This window comes from Equus caballus, chromosome 17 (genome assembly GCF_041296265.1).
Source record: "Equus caballus isolate H_3958 breed thoroughbred chromosome 17, TB-T2T, whole genome shotgun sequence".
Taxonomy (NCBI): domain Eukaryota; kingdom Metazoa; phylum Chordata; class Mammalia; order Perissodactyla; family Equidae; genus Equus; species Equus caballus.
In genome coordinates this window covers 37,380,615-37,404,510 of record NC_091700.1, presented here as the reverse complement: position 1 = coordinate 37,404,510, position 23,896 = coordinate 37,380,615, and the positions used below count along the sequence as shown (strand labels likewise).

At 37.8% G+C, this 23,896-nt stretch overlaps 2 protein-coding genes across 4 annotated transcripts in view; one reads left to right on the top strand and one right to left on the bottom strand.

The window, feature by feature from the left end:
• The window catches only part of LOC138918375 (mitochondrial ornithine transporter 1-like), a 98,922-nt gene that overhangs the window by 59,699 nt on the left and 15,327 nt on the right, over positions 1 to 23,896 (bottom strand). Inside the window, exon 4 of one of the 3 annotated variants that reach the window (XM_070239629.1) lies at positions 8,922 to 9,105. The exons of the other annotated variants lie outside the window; for them this stretch is intronic. Coding sequence (XP_070095730.1) covers positions 9,062 to 9,105 — 44 coding nt within the window. The 3' untranslated portion in view covers positions 8,922 to 9,061. Of the gene's footprint in view, positions 1 to 8,921; positions 9,106 to 23,896 lie in introns of those variants that run through there. 3 annotated transcript variants of the gene reach the window in all.
• Positions 1 to 23,896, top strand: part of LOC100630841 (phosphatidylinositol 3,4,5-trisphosphate 3-phosphatase TPTE2) — a 125,927-nt gene that overhangs the window by 96,733 nt on the left and 5,298 nt on the right. Inside the window, 7 exon segments of the mRNA XM_070239623.1 lie at positions 3,749 to 3,809; positions 4,619 to 4,700; positions 4,804 to 4,892; positions 11,916 to 11,977; positions 13,775 to 13,855; positions 17,462 to 17,567; positions 22,397 to 22,488. Of these exon segments, the coding sequence (XP_070095724.1) occupies positions 3,749 to 3,809; positions 4,619 to 4,700; positions 4,804 to 4,892; positions 11,916 to 11,977; positions 13,775 to 13,855; positions 17,462 to 17,567; positions 22,397 to 22,488 (573 nt within the window).

Here is a 23,896-nt window from a genome sequence, read left to right as displayed (position 1 = left end):
TATTATTCTAAGGAGGCAAATTTTATATTATTCTGTTTCTGTAAGAGATGAATTATATGTAATGTATATTTATAAATATAAATAATATATAACTACCACAAAACCCTATAATTCACATGGTAAAATGTTGAAACTATGACCAAAATAGGAAAACTTCTAGAGCTGTCAGAAAAAGACAAGACAAAAAGCTTTCTTGCGTATGTATAAACTAAATGTGATACTGTCCTCAAAGTTTAAAAATTGTAATTATTACCTTCCCATTTAAAAACTTTAATTCTAAATTTAAAAAAATCTATACACAAACCACTGGTTAACCAGACTCCGCCCACCAAAAATTGTCAATAATAAGCAGGACCCAGAGGAGCTGATAATTCACTGTTCCTATATGAACAACGTTCTCAGGATGTATCCCATAAAGGACTTTATTTTACAACCTACTTCTCTTGTAAAACTAAACCTCCACTTTATTACATAGGAATTTGATACAGTATAAAACTAGAACTGTATGTAAAATACTGCATCTAAATGTTTCCAATAGTCTTGTTCTGTTGGTTCATCAGTGACTTCTCTGGCATCATCATCGTTTTCCATGGATGATTCTGAGAGAATCTCTCCATGTCTACTGGTATTGGATCCTACTAATTCTTCTGTTTCATGGCAGTCACAGTCGCTACTTACAGGGCCTTATATTTGCACTACCTTCAGAATGTAAATCTTTCTCAGCTTGAGACCAATGAGATTCCTCCATTTGGTTATTTTTCTCAGAAGTCTCTTCATTCACAGTTAGTTAAGGCATCAGATTCTTTTTCTTGACTTTTTTTCTTTCTGGGATCATTTCTGTTGATGTCATTAAAGACTCTCTTCTGCCTCTTCATCCTCCTCTGTACAGTGCTGCCTGATACAACTACTTTGTTTGTCTTTATTCTTAGATGAAGATGATTTTGTTTCTTCTATCATAACTGAAGAAATTTCACTTGAAGTTGTTTGGCCATCTCTCTGACTTCTCCTTCTTTGTCAAACTTGAGTCTTTTTACCTCATGCTCCTCAGCTTCCACAGCATCTTCATTTGATGTTTATTTACTTGGTGATTAGATTACCACTTTATTAGAAAAGGACACAACTCAGGAACAGCCAGATAGAAGAGATGCATAGGGCAATGCATGGGGGAAGGGGCACAAAGCTTCTAAACCCTCTCCAGGCTCCCTTTTCTCTCACTTTTCTCAGGTGAGCATTTCCACCTGCTCACCAACCCAGAAAACCTGTACTTCTTTAAAACTATCTTGACTTTCCTAGGTCCTTTGAATTTCTATATAAATTTTAGAATCAGCTTGTTAATTTACACATACACACACACACACACATACCCTGCTGGTATTTTAACTTGGATGACATTGACTACATAGCTTGACTTGGGGAGAATCAACATCTAAAAATATTGAGTCTTGCAACCCATAAACATAATATATCTCTGAATTTATTTAGGTCTTCTTTAATTTCTTTTAGCAGTATTTTCACTGTACAGGCTTTGCACATCTTTTGTTAGCTTTATCCCTATTTGATGGATTTTGATGCTATTTTAAATGGTACTTTTAAATTTTCATTTTCTAATTATTTGCTGGGACTATAACTGATTTTTGTATGTATTTCCAGCACCCTTCATAAATTCATGCATTTATTTTAATAATTAATTTGTATATTCTTTGGGATATTTTACATACATAATCATGTAATTTACTACTTTAATTCCACTTTTTGTACTTTTCATTTCTTTTTCTTTCTTTATTCAGCTGTCTAGGACCTCCAATGTAATGTTGAATAGAAGTGGTAAGAGTAGACAGCCTTGCCTTGTTCCCAAATTTAGGTAGAAAGAATTAGCTATTTCAATATTAGAATGATATTTTCTAGAGGCTTTTTGTAGCTATCCTTTACCAGATTAAGAAACTTCCATGTTATTTATAGTTTGCTAAGAGTTTTTAATCATCAATCGGTGCTGAATATATCATATACTTTTTCTGCATCTACTGAGATAATCAAAATGTTTTTCTCTTATTCCATTGAGATTTTCGAATATTAAAACAATATTTTCTATTCCTGGAATAAACCCCCTTTGGTCTTAATATATTATCCTTTTTAATATATCATTAGATTCTATTTACTAATATTTTATTTAGAAATTTTTGTACATACTAATGAGATATTAACCTTCAATTTTCTTTTCTTGAAATGTACTTATTAACTGGCCTGCAAGGAATTTTCATGCCATATTTGCCAGCATTGGGTCTTCTCATTAAAAAGGAAAGGCTAATTTTATGGGTGAAAATGGCATTTCATTACTGTTTTGGCATCTTTATTGGTGAGGCTAAATATTTATCTTTGTAGGTTGTTAGCCAGTTGGATTTTCTCTTTTGTGAACTGACACTTTTATTTATGGCCTATTTATCTATAGGGTGAGAGAGTAATCTTTAAATTGTTGTTACTGTGTTATTAGTTTGTACTACTATAACTAGTTTATAGATTACACTAGGCATAGTCCTTATTCTCTCAATTTTACTGAAGAATCTCCTGTCATTTGTTTGTTGTACTGTGGCTTTTTTTAAACAGAAATTTCAAATTTTTGTGAAGTCAAACCTAAATCTGTTGATCTTCCATTGATAATCCTTAGTTCTTCCTCATCCAAAGAATTGATTGATGTTCATTTACATTTCTTAGAGATATTTGTGGCTTTTTATATTTGATACCTCAGTCCATCTGGATTTTATCTTGGTGTAGGGATCCCACACATTTTTGACACGTGTAAGACTATTTATCCCCCCTACCACAGTGCTATGCAGACTCAGAGTGTTTCTCTTTTTGATTTATTATTTCCTCCTGACAGGGATAACCAATTTAACAAATTGATCATTTTGATACCTTAATTTTTCTTTTTCTCAATATTAAGCCAGTAAACATTGCTATAAGGGTACTGTACTAATCAATTTTTGACATTTTTTACAGTCACTTTTGTTTTTGGCAGAGATACATGCACATGTGTGTGTTGCAGTTGGATAAGTTTGCTGGAAATATTGTTGTATTAGTATGGTGATATTAACTGTATTTTAAATAATAACCACTATTTATTATTTTTAGTTATACATATATACATATATGTGTGTATAACATACACATATATACACATACACACATATGTATTCATTTTAGAAAATAAGAAAACACAGATGAGCCAAGAAATTCTCCATATTGTTACCATTTATCTAAAATTTGACATAATGTGTTTATCTTTTTCTGTCATGCACACACATACACACAATCATACATACATTTTTTGCATTTATTTATTTAAGTAATGCTTAGGTAGATGGTAAAATCCAGATCATTATCTAAAATACATATCTATGTAGAATTAGATCTAGATAAGAATCATATAGTACTGCGAATTAATGAGTAGGAATAAATTCACTTAAAACTAGTCAACCAGCTAATTTCCTTGTCTGGTATCTTTAAACAATGTGTATTTATAGTAGAGGCTAATCAGGGTAGTCAAGCACAACCTTGTGGGCTATTTGAAAACTATCAGTGGGTTAGATGTGATTTGGAATGCACATACTCTTATAGTCCCTGCATCTCCCCTAAAAGGTGCTAAGTGAGGGACAAGGGAATAAAAGGTAATAACCATTTCAGGCTACTCCTAGAAAGTGGCTTATGTTGGTGCCATGTGGATATATGTAATATATGTGTCCATCGATTTTAGGAAGTTGTGCGGTTCCTGGACACCAAGCATCGAAACCACTACCAAGTCTACAATCTATGCAGTACGTACTTAACTAGATATTTTCCTACTATAGATAGAAAACAAATCACTGCATGTAAGAAGACGATTCAGTTTTTATGTTTCATTTAGTCATAAGTATTTGGTAGTGGTGGGAAGTGAGTTAAAAAATCTCCATCTTGCTCTTGGCCCTATTTGGTGGGAAAAGATAGCTCGACAGCACGAAGTGCCCCGTGAGCGAGACAGGAGGCTGGGGTAGAGGCGGAGCCATTTTAGGAGTCTGTATGCTCTAGTGGTTTTAGGTGAAGAAAATATTTCTGTTTTTCCTGCCAGCTCCTGTTTTGAAGACAGATAATTCAGCAAATTCATTCTCTAACCCACTAGGAGTGGGGTGTGAGGAGAGCAGGGCCCTACACAGAAAAAAAAGAAAACGGTGTAGAAAACAGATTATATCTCAGCTTACTACTTTGTCTTTCTTGATTTTCTCCTCTTCCTGTACATTAAATTATCATTTTCAGGAGGCAAACATTTTGGTCGACCACATTTGCTTCTGCTCTGTGGTGCTTAACTACCCTATAATAATGTAATGAGCAGCCTGCTAGAAAATTAAAAGTAAGTCCTATTAAGCAAACCAAAATAGGTTGAACTTAGGTTACTCAAGATGGACAAACCACTACTGTCCTTATATTTTTGAGACCCTTAAGTTTCTTTTAGAGCAGGAGGAGCCAGTCAGAAAGCTCCTTTTAAAGGTGAATAAGGAATTTCTAACAGAAAAGCATAACTTATTCATAACTTGATCATTTACTTTGTTTATTAGATATAGAGGTATGACCCATGCATCATCTATTTTAGGTGAAAGATCTTACAATCCTAAGCATTTCCACCACAGGGTCCATCGAGTCATGATTGATGATCACAATGTGCCCACTCTAAAGTAAGTTTCTTGCCAAGTTGGCTGTCAGAAGAGGGCTAAATGAATTGAGCTCAATTTTTTTGAAGTACTTTAATTCAACTAAAAATTTTACGTTTGAAATCAGAGAGATGCTGACTCTTTCGAAGGAAGTCATTGAGTGGATGGCTGAGGATAAAAGAAACATTGTGGTGATTCACTGTAAAGGCGGAAAAGGTAAAAACATTTTTCTTTTTATTTCTCTTTTTCTAGAGAAATGTGAAAAACATATTAAGGTACAAGACCAAGTCATACTGCTATTAATCAGTGTTAATAATTGTTAACACTTTTTAATATTAGCTTCAAGACTGAAGAAAGGGAAGGAAAGGGGGGAGTAGGGGAGGAAGGCAGAGAGTAAAGAAGGGAAGAAAATAGGAATAAAAACTAAGAAATTTCCGTTGTTATTGACTATTTGGTTTCTTCATTTTTGATTTGCTAAAATAATCTGTCAAAATACAGTGTTTAGAAACTGTCTGAGCACTTGTGTTCTATTTAAGATTGTTCTTAAACTTTGTGAGAGGCTTTTAAAGTTAAGGGCACCAACAGTGATGCTATTTCAAAAACCAAATCTACTGGAATTTTTATAGTGTAATGATAGAAAGAAGATGATTTTGGTGGGTGTACAATGAAAAAAAAAGCTGTTAGTAAATCCAACCAATTTAAGTTGAATTAGATTTTCTCTCATTCAACTTTAGACTTTTAATAATCATCCAAGCATATTTCACAATTTTTGACAAAGAATTATGTTTTTGGTGAGCCGTAAAATGGTTTTTTATATTGAATTCCGGGAAAACATAACTCTTTAAAACTGCCGTATATATTTGAGTAGAATCAAGTTTTAGTCTTATTTGAAAACTAGTTTCAAGCCCATTAGTGAGTAGGCAAGTTCTGTCTCCAGATCCACAGGTTGAAATATTCTGTATGTGTTAGCAATTTACAATGCCATGGGTAAATGAAGAATATAGAGGTTGAACCACATGGAACTGTCAGTTTTGGACCATCTTTCACTTATAAAAATGGCCATTTCACATGGCTCAACCTAAAATATTATAATTTCAAGCAATTGGCTTCACTATTCTTTTAATTAAAGCTAATTCCCTGCTTGAAGGAAAACATTCATTTCAAATTTCATTTTTTTCTTTTTTCTGAGAGAGGACTATTCTGTGTTCACATGTCTTTCATCGATTTCCCTTTAGGATTGTTTGGAGGGCTGGTGTTCAGCTGGTGCACATCAGAGCAGCCTCTTTTTTTTAAATTGTCATTCGTATCAGTTTTCCTCTATCTATCTATCCATTATCTATCTATCTATCCATTAAATCAATCTTATTATCTATCTATCTATTATAAATCTATCTATCCATTAAATCAATCTTATTAATTATATTACTCAAATCTTTCTATTTAGTATTTCTTTTCTTTTTTACTATTTCTTTGTATCAACTATTTTGTGTGTTGATTTCTTCTTTTAATTCTATCAACTTTTGCATTTTATATTTCATAGTGTGTTGTTAGGTGCATGCAAATACATGATTATTATATCTTCTCAGTGGGTTATTTCTGTTATAAATTTTTCATCATTTTACATTCAACCTTTCTGTGTCATTTTGGTTTAGATATGTCTCTTTAAAGAGCATATACCTGCATCATTAAAAATGCAATCTCAGTATCTTCATTTTCAATGTATTTATTGCAATTGCTGACATATTTGGACTTATTTATGACATTCAACTATATGTTTTATATTTACCACAATTTTTCTATGCTTCTTTTTATCTACTTTCCTGCATTCTGTGGATCCTCTCACCCTTTTGTTTTTCCTATAATAGTTTATTTTGAGGTTTCTTGGCTTCAACTCCTACCTACCAGCTTGACTCCTCTCTCCACTTCTGATCCTCTGAGTTTTCCTTGCCTTTTTATTTTTGAGTTCAGCCATTTTTTTTCTTTATCATTTCCATATGTTTGATACAGAGGTGGAAGTTTTCAATCCATCATTGGTGCTCAAACTATCATCTTGATTTAGAAATAGTCTTTTTAACTTTCAATCATCTTTGTTAGATTTCTTGAACTTTAATGCAAAGAGTACCCAGATTTAATATTCTCAGTACCCTTGTAAAGAAAACTCTTTAGATTTCTTAGAATAAATATTCTTTTATCTTTTATGGGAAAATGTAAGAGAAACCTCCTTGCCAGATTTGCCAGATAAATAACAAAATACCTCAGATGAAGCAAAAAAAAAAAAAAAAAAAGGGTCCAGCAAAGAAAACTCCAAAAACAGTGATCCAGGTGCAGTGAAGAAATACTGAAAAGACCAGAGGAGTCAAGCAAGCCTGCAGGTGACTGGAAAAGGCAGTCACATCAGTGGGATATAAAGGAGCTCAAGACTAAGATAGATACATTGATGTAGAACAGTCTTTCTCAAAGTGTGCATATTATTATGCAGTTGGTAATGGTGGGATAATTAGCATTGAACTGTCCAGATTTAAAACCTAGGACCATCGCTAACCATTTAGGTGAGTTAGATAGCCATTCAAAACCTCAGTTTTCCCATCTGTAAAATGGGAATTGTAATACTTACCTTAAAGGATTGTTAAGAAATTAAAATGAAGTAATGCATATTACACTGTGTAGTAGAGCACCTGATACATAGTAAACAGTGAGTAAATGGTAGCTATTATAATTATTAAAATAGAGTCTAAAGACAGCCAGCACCAGAATCGTTAACGAGGAGGAAGTGACCATAGCAAGTGTAGACTAGAGAGTCAAGGTGCTTGTCTGTAAAAGGACAGAGAGAAGTTAGTTGTCTGAGCATTTGGGGCTGATAGTGAGTGTTGTTTATAAGATAGGGTAAGGGGAGCTGAATATGTTTATTTGCCAAGGGAAAGGAGTCAAAGAGAGGGAGTGGTTGAAGACACAGAAGAGTAGGGCCTGATAAAGTCAAAACCCTGAGTTGAGAGAAGGGGATGGGATCCAGAGCCCAAGTGGAGGATTTGGCTGAATTAAGAGGAGAAACTCCTCACAAGTGAGATTCAAGGGAAGAGGTGTAGTCACAGGAATAGATGTAGTTACGGGAAGCTTGTAAGGGGGATTCAGGGAGGCAACACGTTATCGGAGATCCTGCCTCTGGGAAGAAAGAAATGAAGACACAAACTCAGAGTCAGTGGGAAGGCAATTGGGTTGGCGACCTAAGGAATGTAGGGAAAATTTCAACCAAATTCTAAGGGAACCAAGAAAAAGAACTGACTAGCACCATTGAGAAGTGTTTTGGCTGCAGTGAGGGTCTAGCTTAAGTGTCAGACCATTAATTGACATTATTACCAACATGAAAAGTTGCGTGATTTTTCTCCAGCGGTTCTCTCTATCTCTGGTGTTTCTGCATCTCTGTTGTCTCTACATTTCTGGTGTAGGAATGGAGGAAGTGGGTGCCCAAATGGACCCAGTATTAGGTTTTTACAGAATGGGCACAGCAAAAGGACCAGAAGCAAGAATGGCAATGTTACTGGCACTGTTATTTAGTATTGGTAAAACCAACAGTGAAATTGTCCGTCATACTTCTAGGTGGATGAGGAAGTGAAAACAAAATGAGAAAAATGAGTGGCCATGGGACTGGATGACAGGATAAATTGAAAGAGCAAATATATTCATTCATGCCTTGAACAGCAGATCCTGTCTAGATGCATTTATGTGACAGTGTACAAAGCAGATACATGCACATCTCCCATGGAGACCACAGTCTGTTGTTTACAGAGAAAATATATGTATTAGATGGTGACACGTGCAATTGAAAAAATAAAAATAAGGAGAATATGTAATGGGAGAGAGGTTGCTAACTGATATGTAGATGGTCAAGGAAGGTCTTACCAAATCAAAGACATTTGAGCAGAGACGTCATACAAGGAGTACTGTGAGCGTACAGATGTGTAGGGAAAAGTGGGTATAAAGAGTATCAAGAGACTATCAATGAAATAAATCCACCAGAACTTGGAAAATTCACATTGGGCTTGAGTGATCATAGCTTTTCTTTATGTGTATGCAACAAATCCATTTAAGTATATTTGTGTTAAAATTTCTCCCTAAATTAACACCAAGGTTACTGGCTTACAATTTGGGAAATGCACTACCTCCTGATTTGCAAAGCAGGAAATGAATCAGCTCTAGGCTATCCACACCTCTCCTGCTCTCCACCATAAGGAATATCCAGTGATGCTGAGGAATCTCTTTTGCAAGTTTGTCCAGTCAGGAATTCTAAGTTTTCTGGAAAATAATTCCACTGGGCCCAAGGACTAGATTAACTGAGAACTCTCTCACAGCTTCATCAGCTATCTTTTATACGTGTCTTTTACCAATGTTTAGTCTATCCTTTTCAATTGGATTTTTTTTCCCAGTTGAGAGACTAAAAAAAAAAAGAAAAGAAATTGAAAAGTTGCAGTTATCAAAACATAATGATTAAAAGCACAGGCTTTGAAATAAAAGATCTAGGTTTAAATCCCAACTATGCCGTTAAAGAATTTTGCGGCATTGAGTAAATTACTTAAATTCTCCATGCTTTAGTTTTCTAATAAGTATAATGTGGATGATGACAGTTCCAACCTCATGGTCCTATTTTAGAGATTAAATGAAATGTGAAAATTATCTATCTGAAAGAAGTATCAATGGCTTGATAATATTGGCCATTATTGTTATCCTTCAACTGGTATGCTATCAGTTTTTAGCAGCAGACTTATCTTTCCTGAGTCTTTTTCTAGTAGATATACAATGAACACATTTTTATTTAAATAATAGGAGTGAATGTTTAAGCGTCTCTAGCTCTTTCAAAGTCTTTTTTAATGGATGCTACAAAGTACATTTTCATTTGAGACATTCATTGTATCAAGTAAGGCAGTCAAACTGACAAAAGGCTATTTTGGTCTGAATATCTTGAATGAGAAATTGTTTCAGTTACATGTTAAGTGCTTTAAACAACTCTAAGGGATACACACACACACACACACACGTACATACATACATACATATATACATACATACATACATAGAGCTACCACTCTTGGTGTCTGGAAAATCACCTCAGTACTCTGGTTATAGATTCAAGAACTTGAAATATAAGATCTGCATTGTGAGGAAGGGTGATGGACACCACTTGAGAAAGAATAAAGTTTAAGGATTGTTGCAAAAGGTCATATAAGCTGGCATTAAGGTATCTAGCTATTTGACTATGTGAAAGTTTCTTAAACTTACAGAACCTCAGTTTCTCAGTTTCTTTATGCCAGGTTGTTTACCTCACTGAGGTGTTGTAAAGATTATATGAGATCTGTAAAGCATTACCCAAATGTTAGTTGTTATCATTATGAAAGCCAAAAATTGTATTATATTTAGAGGTGCAAGATGCTTTTGCCGACTTCAGGATAACAAAAGCTCTCTTACGACTTCCATCTGACCAACTTGGTGGATTATTTCACGTTCTCCATTCCCTCCATAAACACACCTATCGGTGTCCATTGGCATGTTGAAAACTTGTAGCTAGTATGCTTCTTTTTAGTATGCCTATGTGTTTCTGCTTCCACCAGTGTCTGCCAGTTCTACTTGTTATTATACTTATGTCAAATAATCAAATATTATGTAGATCTGTAAAATGTCAGAGTGAACAGAAAGAGTTACAATTTTATGAAACCTAAGTTGAATGTTTCAAGAAGATTCAATGAAGCTGACTGCCTACAACCAAAATTGCAGCTGAATTAAATGCAAGTACGACTAACGTAAAACATTGGGAGAAAAATTCCAGTAGTAAAATCTAGAAGGATCCTGCACCTAGATTGCTCGGAAGAATCTGAAGCTAGAAATATGGATGAGGCAATGGTTTATACCATGAGTCTGGCCTTTCCAAGAAAAACTCCAGTTGGGGGCACTCAAAATGTTAAAACCTTCGTCCAATATCAGAAGTTTAGTGAATGAATGTACATTTATGTTTTAAGTTAAAATAAAATATTGGAGGCAAGTATGTATCATTTTTACGATTCCCCGCTGTACACGACTTGACTGGATGAGAGAGCATCTACTTTGTCTGTGCTTGTACTTATCTACAGTCACAAGGACATGAATCTGCAAAAGTTTTCTTCAAATGGGAAAATATCAGAGTTATAGAGACCAGAAATGTCCTTGAAAATTGAAATGTTAACAGTCTATACAACTGAGAGCCAGGTTGTTAATGGTCAGTAGCTTCCTTTAGCAAGAAGCTTTTATTTGTAATAGCAGACGGTGGTACAAAGTCCTCTTTGGAAGCACTTGGCTTAGAATAGTGTTTTTCAAACTATGGGTTGCAAAATAAGTTTAGTAGTCCATTAAACAAACAAACAAAAAAGGACTAGAAAATAGAGTGCATCTCAAGTTAGAAGAGTAAGTTTGGAATTACATAAAATAAGTTCAGCATATACTGGCTAAGACAAAAGCTACAGATCATCGTAAAAATAAAAGTAACATGTTTTTTAAACTCAGATTTTGTATGGCAGGACAAAAGTATCAATTGGAATAAAACATAAGAGACTTCGAGAATGAAATGACATGAAATCAAGGGTTTGCTTTACAATGCTATAGAGGAAAGAGAGAGAAAGAGGGAGAGAGGGAAGAAAGGAAGGAAGAAGGAAGAGAAATTAAACAAGTACAGCAATATAACATGATAATTATAGAATCTGGGAAACAGGTATATGGGGGTTCATTATACTACTCTTTTTACTTTCATATATGTTTTGTAACACACTTAAAAACTCTAATGAAAATGTAGGGAGTAAAGGGTATTCAAATACTCGATAGTGTTTTGGGTTCTGAGCGTGTTTTATCTTTTATAGGTACTTTTAGTTAGAAAAACAGGGTATGTAATTAGGTCTTAATTGGTAAGCAGCTCTTTAGCTTTGGAGTCCTAGAGCAGAGCTGATTGCTTCTGCCTATTACTGCAGCCCCCAGCAGTAGTAACTCAAGAACGGTATACACGTGCCCATGTGCGATCATGCACAGAGTTAGGGCAGAATTCCAGGTGGAACCTCTGAGCAGTGAAACAGCTTTGGCTATTTCTGAATTGAAATACTTTGAACAAGCACTTTCAGAGTGAAAGAAAATCAATCCAAAATGAACTCTTAGGATATTTCTAAGAGTATTTTTATACCAAGTATTACCATGAACATTGGTTCACGAACTAACTGTTTTCTTTTCCAGGACGGACTGGTACTATGGTTTGTGCCTGCCTGATTGCCTGTGAAATATTTGTAACTGCAGAGGTATGAAAGATGTTACTATCAACTCTGTCCTGTGCTGATTGAATTCGCTAGTTCTGAAACCTTACTGGTAGGATGTTAAGATGATCCTTTGAGTCATGGTACTTATGAAAATGTAATTGGAGAGGTGGTTATTAGAAAGCTTGGTTTTAATACATCCTTGTTTAACTTGCTGTAGTTAGTAACTAACCTAGGTACCTCTTACTCTGGGCCAAGATGAGGGTGATGTCAGTGACATACTCACGTTGGGCACAAAAATTAAGGGAATGCCAAAAATTTTAGTAATTAAGATAAATAATATTCTAATTCAATACTTTCAAAAATAAAAATTAATGCAAAAACTCCATGATGTATACAATAGCAACATTTTAAATAGAAACAGGACTCAATGGGGGCAGGATTGAGATGAGATGAGTAAGGTCCAAGTTATGCAATTGTACAAATACTCAGCAATCTAGAGGTTTTACTCGCCTCCCCTAGTCCCAGATCTGCTGTTACTCCCACCAACTGCAGAATTCTTCCTTCCTCACAAGAATAGTACCAAGATTGATTAGGTAAATTCTCCAAAGGACCTTAAACATCCTCAGAAGTGCTAGGAAGATAGACGGTATCGTTTTTCAACTCAGAGCCAAGTCTTGCCCGAATATTATTATCTTTGCGTACTCAGTATATGTGGGGTCTGTGCCCTCTAGAAATTTGTGAGAAGACAGAGTGGGCTGTTTCTACGTCTTTAAGTAGGGTCGTCAGTCTTTTTTCTGCCATGATCTTGCTGAGAGGTTACCACTTAAAGGACACACTCTCAGCAGCTCTGCTCCTCGTTTGGCCGCCAGTCCAGATAAGAGGAGCTGTGGGTTATGCACAATGCCCAGCACTCTAATTCCACCATCTTCTTTTTTTCTAATTTGAGACACACAAATTATAAAATGGATGTTCTAGGACAGTGTTTTTCAAACTACGGATCATGATCTATCAGTGGGTTGTAAATCAACTTATTGGGTTGTGACCAGCATGTTTTTTAATAAAATAAAATAGATTAAATAGAAAATGTCAAATGGTAGTATTATTTTGTGAAACTTTTGTTTCAGGGGTGTGTGTGTGTGTGTGTCCTAGGTTTATTAATGTAGATTGTAGCTTTAAAAATAAAAAGATCAGGGTCGGCCCGGTGGCACAGCGGTTAAGTGTGCACATTCCACTTTGGCGGCCCGGAGTTTGCCGGTTCGGATCCCAGCTGCGGACATGGCACCGCTTGGCAAGCCATGTTGTGGTAGGCATCCCACATATAAAGTAGAGGAAGATGGGCCCAGATGTGAGCTCAGGGCCAGTCTTCCTCAGCAAAAAGAGGAGGACTGGCAGTAGTTAGCTCAGGGCTAATCTTCCTCAAAAAAAAATAAATAAAATAAATAAATAAATAAAAAGATCAAAAGCCATTGACCCAGAGCCCTAGACTGAGAGCCAGAGACCTATGCTCTGGGCCTGTGCTCTCTCAACTGGCTGCATACGTCTCCGCGACAGGTCACTTGGTTTTCTTTTGGTCTCAGTCTTCCCCATTTGTAAAATGGAAAGGTAGGAAGAAGGACCAGATGATCCCTAAGGTCTTTCCAGCTCTGAAACTCCATGTCTTTATCAGCCTTTGGATGAGAGCAGATCTTCATGTTGCCTTCTTAGTTTTGTTGTATTGGATAGCCTCTGCCCAAAGACCGCTGGTTTAAGGAAATAATGTGCCTTGGAAACTTTAAGAGTACCTTATATAGGAAAGGAGAGTGAAAATGAGCCATGATTGGATTGTCCCCTTTTCTATAGGAGAGCCTTTATTATTTTGGAGAACGACGAACAGATAAAACCAGCAGCTCTAAATTTCAGGGAGTAGAAACTCCTTCCCAGGTAAGTTTCTTTTTAAAAAAAGGTGGGTTCTTTGGGGAATTTGGTTAAGATTGGTGCCTATTACTTAGTTTCATTTAGACTTCTCTCCTTTGGTGATCAGGTAGCAGCACTTGGGTGCCCCGTGACAGGCCTGGATCCTTCCCAGGGCCCGAGAGCCATGCCTATGGCATGCCTGTGCTTTGCAAGCACTGAGTTCTCCCCAGAGCATCCTGCTTTCCATTTTATATTGGTTATTGTTTACAGAATTCAGGAGTTGATTCCCCTCCCAAAGTAGGAAGGTCCAATTCTAAGGTTGCAGACCTCTGAAAATATCTAAAGTCATCAGCCTTTTATTTCCCTGCAGAAAGGAACTGAGTCTTTCACAAACCCCTACTGGGAGAATTCAGCCCTTGCAGAACATCACAAGTGTGTATGTGCACACATGTGTGTGTGTGAGAGAGAGAGAGAGAAAGAGAGATGGGGAGGCTGTGTTTTTAAAGAGAGAGAAAAGAGGAAATTAACATTTTTCAAAAACCTATTATATACCAGACACTATTGTACTTTTACATATATTAGCTCATTTAATATTCAGACAACCCATGTGAAATATATGCTATTACCCTATTTTTTCCTTTTGAAGACATTTTATTGTGGACTTTTTCAAATATAAGAAGTCAAGACAGGGCCGGCCTATGGCCAAGTGATTAAAGTTCCACACATTCTGTTTCTGCAGCCCAGGATTTGCAGGTTCAGATCCCAGGTGCAGACCTACTCCATTCATCAGCCATGCTTTGGAGGCATCCCACATACAAAGTAGAGGGTATTTGGCACAGATGTTAGCTCAGGGACAATCTTCCTCAAGCAAAAAAAAAGAGCAAGATTGGCAATGGATGTTAGCTCAGGGTGAAACTTACTCACACACACACAAAAAGTCAAGACAATCATATAATAAATTCCTTACAGTCACCTCACCACTTCAACAATCATTTCATCATGTAGCCAACCATGTTTCATCCATTCTCTCTCCATTCTCCTCGCGCGTGTGCACACACACACACACTCACTCTCCATCCTTTCTCTATACCTGGATTATTTTGAAGGAAATCCCAGACATCAGATCATTTTATCCCACAGATATTTTAGTGTGACATCTAACATAAAGACTCTTTAAAAAACCCTTAAAACCATTTATCATATCTAAGAATATTATACCTTAATAATATCTTAATAATTTCAAATGTCTACTCCATGTTTAAATTTCCACAATTATCTTTAAATCTTTTTTTAAATTTAGTTTGTTTCAATCAGGGTCTAAACAAGGGCCACACATTTCATTTGGTTTCTTTGTCTGTTAAGTCTCTTTTAGTTTATAGGTTTTCCATCTGTCTTCTTTATTCCTTATACTTTGTTTATTGAAGGAACTTGGACATTTATCCTATAGAGTTTACAACATACTAGACTTTGTTGAACCACGCTAAGTGCTTTGTATTCATTATCTCCTTTAATACTCTCAATAACTCCATGAGAGGGCACCATTGTGATTCCCATTTTACAGATTAGAACATTGAAGTTCAGTGAAATTTTTTTGAACCAAGAACTCAAGTCTAGATCTGTCAGACTCTGAAGCCCATTATTTCCCATCCTCTGCACAGCATCTCATCTGTTTTTGCCTTTTCTATATTGCCTCTCAAACCGAAGTGAGAGTTGGTTGGCAATTGTTAAGTAGATGTGGATGCGGCTGTGAAAGAAAGTTTTCTTTGAATGAAGTGATGGGAGCTGAATAGATAACCTTGGCCTTGTTAGCTGGCTCTGGAAATTTAGTAACTGCTGGCTCTAGAAATTTAGTTTGGGGCAAAAGAACTCAGCCTTATCCACTGATACTTTTCTGCCACACCCAAGAAAAAAAAAGATAGTAATAAGCTATAGGCTAAAAGTAATACTTGAACTTACTGAAGCCCAGCTCTAATCATGACATTTCCATGCTCAAAATCCATAATGGCTCCCCTCTGCCAAGGGCAACAAATATAAACATTTTAATCTGGCATCAAGATCTTATTTTTCCAACCATTTCTTCCATAATGTACATTCACATGTCCTACGCTCTAACACATTTGGACCATTTGCTGTTTCTCAACCTGGTACCTCTTTATACCCACATGCTGTTGCTCATGTGGACCCTTTTTCCTGGAGTCCTTTTTTCTTCCCAGCCTGATGTAGTCTCTTGCTTTTTCAGTTTTTATATCCCTTTGTGCTTCTCTTAGGGACTAAGTGACTTTATATTATTCTCTAGCTATTTGAAGTGGCGACTTCTCTGCCCCTTTTGCAGACAAGGCCCATGTCTTACCCATCTTCCCAACCTTGGCATCCCAAAGCACCTCTTATAGTATCTCCTTTGTTTGTAGTGAATGCTTACTAAATAGATGCTTGTCTTATTAACTTCTGTTACAAACCCTGTTGTTTTAGGCTGAAGGAGAAGGAAGAGTGAGAGTAAGAGCAGCTTTAGGGCCATGATGGGTTACATCCTTTAATGAAAGATCAAGAATCTAGTGGCAGAAGCCAAGGGGACGCTAGATGCAACTCCTTCAAGGACTCTCGCTGTACAGATTCCCTTCCCCATTTCTTCTGTAGTCATGCACAGTTTCTCTAACTTTGGTCCAGAACTGGCACTCCCTAGGCTACAACTGAATCTTTTCTGATTCACTGGGAGAGCAATACAAGGACCCGGCCCCAGGTTTCCGAGCTGTGTTGGCAAAGCCCCAGGACAGAGTTCCCTCCATGTGGGGAGGTAATTCTCAGATACCATCAAATTCTGACCCTGCATTGTGGGCCATTCTACAGACTACATTTCATCCACCTCTGAGTTAAGAAATTGCAAGAGCGCTTCCCTTGACTGGCCCTTTCCAATGCAAAGTATGGCAGTTAATTTAACACTTCTCATTGGGTGCAGAAGAGTCCGCGAACTTTTAAGTCCAGTTGATTCAGTACCTGAACTCTTCAGCTTCTTGAAGAAAGATTCAAGGAGAGAGCCCTTGTGAGCAGCCTGCCACAGGAGAAGAACTAGACTAAAAAGGACAGGGCTTCCTTGAAAATAGAATTGGGGAAATGCAACGTGAAGGAACGAGAGAAGAATATGTATCTACCACTGGCCTAGAGAAGTCTTCCTCTTGAGTTTTCACATCTGCAGTTCTCTCATGCCTAGGAGGCGACTCTCCACCAAACCACAAGCCTTCCTTTAACTCCGTCACAGTCAAGCTTCTACCCTTGGATCGACCTTTTTCACAGTTTCAGTTAGCTGCATCTCACTGTAATGTTGTTGAAACTGCTTTGTTGGTTCTGGTTGGTCAACCTCTCAATCATAGCAGCCTATAAGCAACACCTGGCTCCTTTCTTGTTCCTTCCCCACAGCACTTAGTTCAGTATCTTTTTTTAAGGTAGATATTCAGTCATGAGGCAACATATATAAAAACGCCTATAATGGCATGTATGTAGATTCATATAATGTCATCCAATAAATGTTTCCTTAATTAATTACTCTCCTTAACAAGTTCTATGTATAGAAAAAAAATCAGGAATGCTGACTTTAGACTTTTCATCTCCACTTAAACTGAGGCTTCTGTTGTTTTGCAGAATAGGTATGTTGGATACTTTGCAGCTGTGAAAAATATCTACAATATGAATCTTCCTCCAAGAAGGATACTTATGATAAAAAAAATTATTGTTCATTCAATTCATGGTAAGTGCTTTAGTATAATTGGAAAATTGGGCAGGAAGGCCAGTGTTCTTACTATTCGAGAGAGTTTCCCTTACGGTTATATAAAACAGACAATCCCAACTCACAGTTGTCTTTTTATGTATCCTCACATATGAACCCCTCCCCCTGGAATTTCCTATTGGCCTAGCAGTGCTGTGGTCATATTAGCAACCCTTAGACATCTTCTCCGTTCCTCTCCCATCACCACTTTGGGGGGTCCATCCCCTTCCCTTTTCTCTTGTTCTTATTGCTGCTCTGGTCTCAGCCCAGGTGGACTTTTCAGAGTGGAACCTCTGATGCAGAAGAGAGGAAGGGCCTGTGAGCCCTGGAGACCACTTCTCTCTCATACCCACCTCTAGTTCAGGGATGGTCTTGGCAGCAGCATCTCTACCATTTTCTCACCTACTCCTTTCAGAGACCCTTTGTTTTCTCACCACCCTGGTCTCTCCTTTTGCCCTCCCTCCTCCACCTGTAGCCCCCTCACTCTCAGCAGCTCCATCAAGATGTCTTAAATGCCCAAACAGCAAATGAATTTTGTTGCCACAAATTCTTTTTACAAATAACTACCGAATACCTGCTTTGGGCCAGCCCCATGCTAGTGTTTCTCTGCCCTTAAGGAGTCGCTGGGTGGTTAGCAGAGGGGCGGAATGAGTACGAAGATAAAGAGCTGACCACAGTGTTGGGAGCACACAGAGTCTGGGCCCCACCCAGCCTGGGGGTCAGGGAAAGCTTCTTGAGGGGACAGTGCTTAGATCTTCCCTACCTGAATCCACATGAGCCTGGAAAGGGTTGAGAGAAACCTGGGCTGTATGGGGTGTCTTTCAACGCCCCAACTGTTACTGATTATTACCAGGAGTAAAAATCCTTATAAGCTTCAAAAGAATTGATGTTTGCCTGCTTCAAGAATGATGGAGAGAGACTGGGATCCACCACCGCCCAGGGAGGCAGGAAAATTGGTCAGATCGTCCATCTCTGGGACTTGAGAAAGAAAAGAAAGGAAGGAAGGGAGAGGAACTGGCCTCAAGTCCCATGTCTCTATTTCTCCATCACTCACCTCTCTTTCCTGCACAGCTCACCTCCAGGAGGTGGGAAGGCAGGGATGTCTCAGCAGAAAGGGGATAGGGCCTCACTCTCACTGCCAGAGGTGCAGCAGGGGGTGAGGCTTCTGATCCCTAAAGCAACAGCCAGATTGCAGACCATGAGGAGGTGCTGAGTGCTGGACCTCTCATGGGTGGAATGGTGCCAGAGCATTGGTATCCACCCAGACAGCCTAGTGTTTTCAGCCTTCTGAAGAGTCACACAAAGTAAGATCTAGATATTTATTTTTTTTAACATTTCATCCAATCATTTACAAATAAAAGAATCTTTAAATAAATATATATAAACTACATAGTTGAAAAGATAGATTACAGTTGTTAAAATATAAAATGCTTTTTTCAAATTATTTACATACCTCCTCCATGCACACACACCCACCCATATCACCACCACCAAGAGGTGGTGGTGAGGAATTTTGGTGGATTACCACAAACAGATTATGTAGGTTTCTGGCTTCTGAAACCAACTTCAACCTAGTAGCATTGTTTCTGTGGGAAATTTTGGTCTAGATTTTCAAGCAAGCATCATGCAGGCAAAGCCTAGAAACACAGCCTGTTCTAGCAGGAGGCTGCCCAGTAGAGGTCAGAAGCGCTTTGCTCCCCTTCCTTCCCACACTCAGTGGGGCCCTGCACACTAGACTGCAAGGCTGCTTTATTCCACAGAGTGAGAGGCAACACAGTTGGCTGTTGGAGCAGTTTCTTCCTCTAAGAAATTTAAACCCAACTATAGACCAACTGGATGGTGTGAGAGCCTGTATGGTACCTGAGTGCACACTCTGCCTCAGTTTCCTCTTTGTTAACAATGGGAATAACAGTATCTATACAAACTTCTGTGAGTATTAAACTATTCAAAACAGGCAAACAGGCATTTAGTCTAATGGAGTTTTTTTTAAAGATCGGCACCTGAGCTGTTGCCAATCTTTTTTTTTTTTTTTCTGCTTTATCTTCCCCAATCCCCCCGGTAGACAGCTATATATCTTCGTTGCACATCCTTCTAGTTGTGGCATGTGGGACGCCGCCTCAACGTGGCCTTACGAGCAGTGCCATGTCCACACCCAGGATCTGAACCAGCGAAACCCTGGGCCGCGGCAGCGGAGCGCGCGGACTGAACTGCCCGGCCACGGGGCGGCCTCCTAGTTTAATGGAGTTTTAATGCATTTCTCTAATATGAACAATGAGAATAAGATTAGTTTCTCAAAATCCTAAGCTTAGAAATGTTTTTAATAAGTTCTAGAATTTCATATGTTGTTCCAGTCTGATATTGTATCCTAAGACTGTGACCTCTCTCTTAATATTTTGAATTTTATTTAAACTCTGTGGAGACATTTAGTAAAACCATAAGGTGCAGATGTGGTGAACAGAGGAACTAACCCAAATTTTTAAGTACTGCAGGTGAAAAATGGAGAATTTCATGCATTTGGTTTCCTAATCTCGGGCTAACATAAAATAGAGGATTTTAAAAGTCCAATTTGAGATTCCTCATGAAGACTTCCAGATAGAAAGTTGTGACCTTAGCAGCTGTTCAGTACAATGTGGGTCTAGGCTTGTGGGGCCAACTTAAGAAGGCCTCTATGGGAAGTTAAAATTCTTGCTGCACCATGTAAATCACCAGGCCAAACCTAATGACACCAGCCTTCTTTTGGAATAATAATCTTCCTTTCAGATTGTTTTGATCACAACAGAAAGGGGATGGGAGACTGTCAGGAAAAAGTGTGGAAGACTTTGAAACAGGCAGTATCTTGTCTAGGGTGCCCTTCCGTGGTTCCCTCCACCTCTCATGGTCTTTAAGCTATTCTACAACTCTGTAAGTTGTAGAAAACTGATAATAATGCAAATAAGTTTTGTACATAGAAATGCAAATTAGTTGTGTTCAGTGAAAAGTGATTGATTGTTGACAGTTTTATATCTGTAAATTCATCATTCCTTATTTGCCTATAAATGTGCAGTACTTTGAACCAGCTGTAACATTTTACTGGTTCCTTATTAATTAAGGAGTTAAATAAAATTTTTAATGTGTGTTAAAAAAATGCAAGGTACAGGACAGTACTATGGTATGCAACAATTTCTGTAAGACAAAAGGGGGCAGTAATGTGTATTCATATTTGTGTGTGTGTACACATATAAAATTCTCTGGGAGAATATATATTCATATTTGATTATGTATGCATGAAAAGCAAGAAACTAATAGTAGTGATTATCTCTTTGGGGCTGGAGAACTAAACGGGAAGATGGGTGAGACAGAGACTTTTCACTTCATCTGTTTTACCTTTTATTTTTAAGTCATGTAAGTATACTTCAATTATTTAAAAAATTTGAAAGGTGTGAGAATTAATTTAAGCTTATAAATCAATGCCCTTTTCTTGTCATGTGATAAGCATTTGACTTAGTTTAGTTCTACATTTTACTGATCTCTGGTAGACATCAGTAGGAAGAAGATTTGCAACTGGAATAGGACAGAGGGAGCTGAGGCAAAGAAACCATGATTCCTAATGACAAATCAATAATACAGTATTTGGGGCTGGCCCCGGGGCCGAGTGGTTAACTTCGCATGCTCCGCTGCAGGCGGCCCAGGGTTTCGTTGGTCTGAATCCTGGGCATGGACATGGCACTGCTCATCAAACCACGCTGAGGCGGCGTCCCACATGCCACAACTAGAACGACCCACAACAAAGAATATACAACTATGTACCGGGGGGCTTTGGGGAGAAAAAGCAAAGAAATAAAATCTTAAAAAAAAAAAAAGGCTATAAAAAAAACATGAAAAAAAAATAATACGGTATTAGAGAAAGCAACACAAACATAATATAAGATGAACAATCAAGAATGATTAGTATATGGGGGGCCTGGTGGCGCAGCAGTTAAGTGCACATGTTTCGCTTCTTAGCGGCCCAGCGTTCGCCGGTTCGGATCCTGGGTGCGGACATGGCACCGCTTGGCACGCCATGCTGTGGTAGGCGTCCCACATATAAAGTAGAGGAAGATGGGCATGCATGTTAGCTCAGGACCAGCGTTCCTCAGCAAAAAAGAGGAGGACTGGCAGTAGTAAGCACAGGGCTAATCTTCCTTGGAAAAAAAAAAAAGAATGATTAGTATATGACTTTATTTGAATATTTGTTTTAGTTTTGTACCTTTAGTTCCATGCATATTTAAGTGAAATATGCAGGGTTGAAAGGAAAACAATAAAAATTAATTGGAGGCTTGAGAAACCAGCCCTTTGAGGAAATGCTAAGGGAAGTGGGCCATTGGAATTGAAAAAGGAGCAAGAAACCATCTGTCTGTAAATACATCCTGAGCACCGTAGAAATGTTTGGATCCAGCTATTCGATATTTTCAGAGACTGCGCTAGGAACTGGACTTAAATTTGTTAAGAAACATCATGATTAGAAGTCTGAAGAAAGAAACACATTAACAAGGAAGGTTGCAAGTCACCTTTTCTATTTTTTTTTCTTAGAAAGATGAAAAGATGAGATTCTAAGTCTTAGAAGCTGACCTATATGACTTTTTATTTTTCTCCAGCCTTATAATGTCTGCTTTAGGAGACAGATTTGGGCTTAAAGCCTTGTCCTTCAAAGACAAAATCTATGCATGTCCCAAATGTTTCTATATTGACACGTTGTTAGCTGGGATAATCTTTTCTCGTTTTAATCCATAATTTTAATTGGGGAGACATTTTGATCTTTGCTCTAACCAGCCTAACTTTTTAATTTCATTCAGGTGTTGGAAAGGGAAATGGACGTGATCTGAAAATACAAATAATAATGAGTAAAAGGATTGTCTTTGTCTGTTCTGCTTCCAAGAACTGTAGGGTAAGAGAAAGCACGTGAACTGAAAATTCTGGTATTTGTCTCAATCTCAATGTCAAATCAGCATCTTGACCTCCCCAGACCAGTGCTCACCACAAAGAGAGGCCAAGTTGCTTTCTGGTTACCATCCGACTGAGTGTCCCTAGTCAGAGCTAAATTAAACTCACTGTTCAAACTAGTTTTTTCAGGGCATTTTCCAGAATATATTTTCAGTTCAGAGTGTTGCATTGTCTTTCATTTTTCCATAAATGTCAAGCAGTTTCCCAGGAATCTACCAGAGTATTTTTTCTTTTTAAAGGAATCCTTTTGGTGTTTTTTTTTTTTTTTTAAGATTCGCACCTGAGTTAATATCTGTTGCCAATCTTATTTGATTTTTCTTCTTCTTCTCCCCAAAGGCCTCTCCCCCACCCCCTGCCAGTACGTAGGTGTATATTCTAGTTGTAGATCCTTCTGGTTGTGCTTTGTGGGATGCTGCCTCATGGTCCTTTTATTGGATGGCACTGATTGTGAAATTTTAGTGTGCGTGAAAATCACCTAGGAGCTTGTAAGATGCAGATTCCTAGGTTGCACCCCAAAAGTATAATTCAGGAAATTTGGAATGGGGCCCAGGAATCTCTAGACTTAGTGATGTCCCAAGTCATTCTAACTCAGATGTCCCATGCAACTGCTCTGTGAGAAACAATGCAAGAGGAATCTCTTTACCCAAAGCAATGGGAGCTGGTAGTCAATGTTTTCTTACATGTTGGAGAAATGCCTAAGACTATGGACCTTTTCTGAAGCAATAAGCAAGCTTCCTTAATGGGTCTAAGAAAAATTAACTTTTAAAATTCTCAGGCTTTTGTCTCTAGTTCTACTATTACCTCTCCAACAGCACTCCTTTCCCTTCTTTTTGTGCCCCCCTCCCAACTGAGGGCACTCACCGAGGCCTGATCCTTGGCTTTCCGTTCTTCTCTCCACACATACTCTATTATTGGTTCTGTTCATCCATCCCCCTGGCTTAAACTATAATTTTTTTCTTTCATTCACTCAATATATTTATGAGCACCCACTGTGTGATAGATACTGGAGCTACAACATGGACAGTCTCTGCCCTAACAATTCAAACGCATTTGTCAATCCGTATTTATCAAATGAGCTTTTCCTCTGCTTCTGCAAATGACACCAGCATTCTCTCGCTCAGGCCTTCAAATTTGGTATTATCTTTGGTTCTCTCTTTGCCTTGGCCCCCTATATTCAGTTAGTCACCAATTCCCGCTGATTATACCTTTGAAATCTCTCTTCACTCTCTCCCTTCCTTTCTGTTCCCATTGCTACCACCTAGTCTAGGACCTCATTTGCTCACGCCTAGATTTCTACAATCATCTCCTTACCTTTTCTTTCTCCTTATAATGCAGTATATAGGATCCCGCAA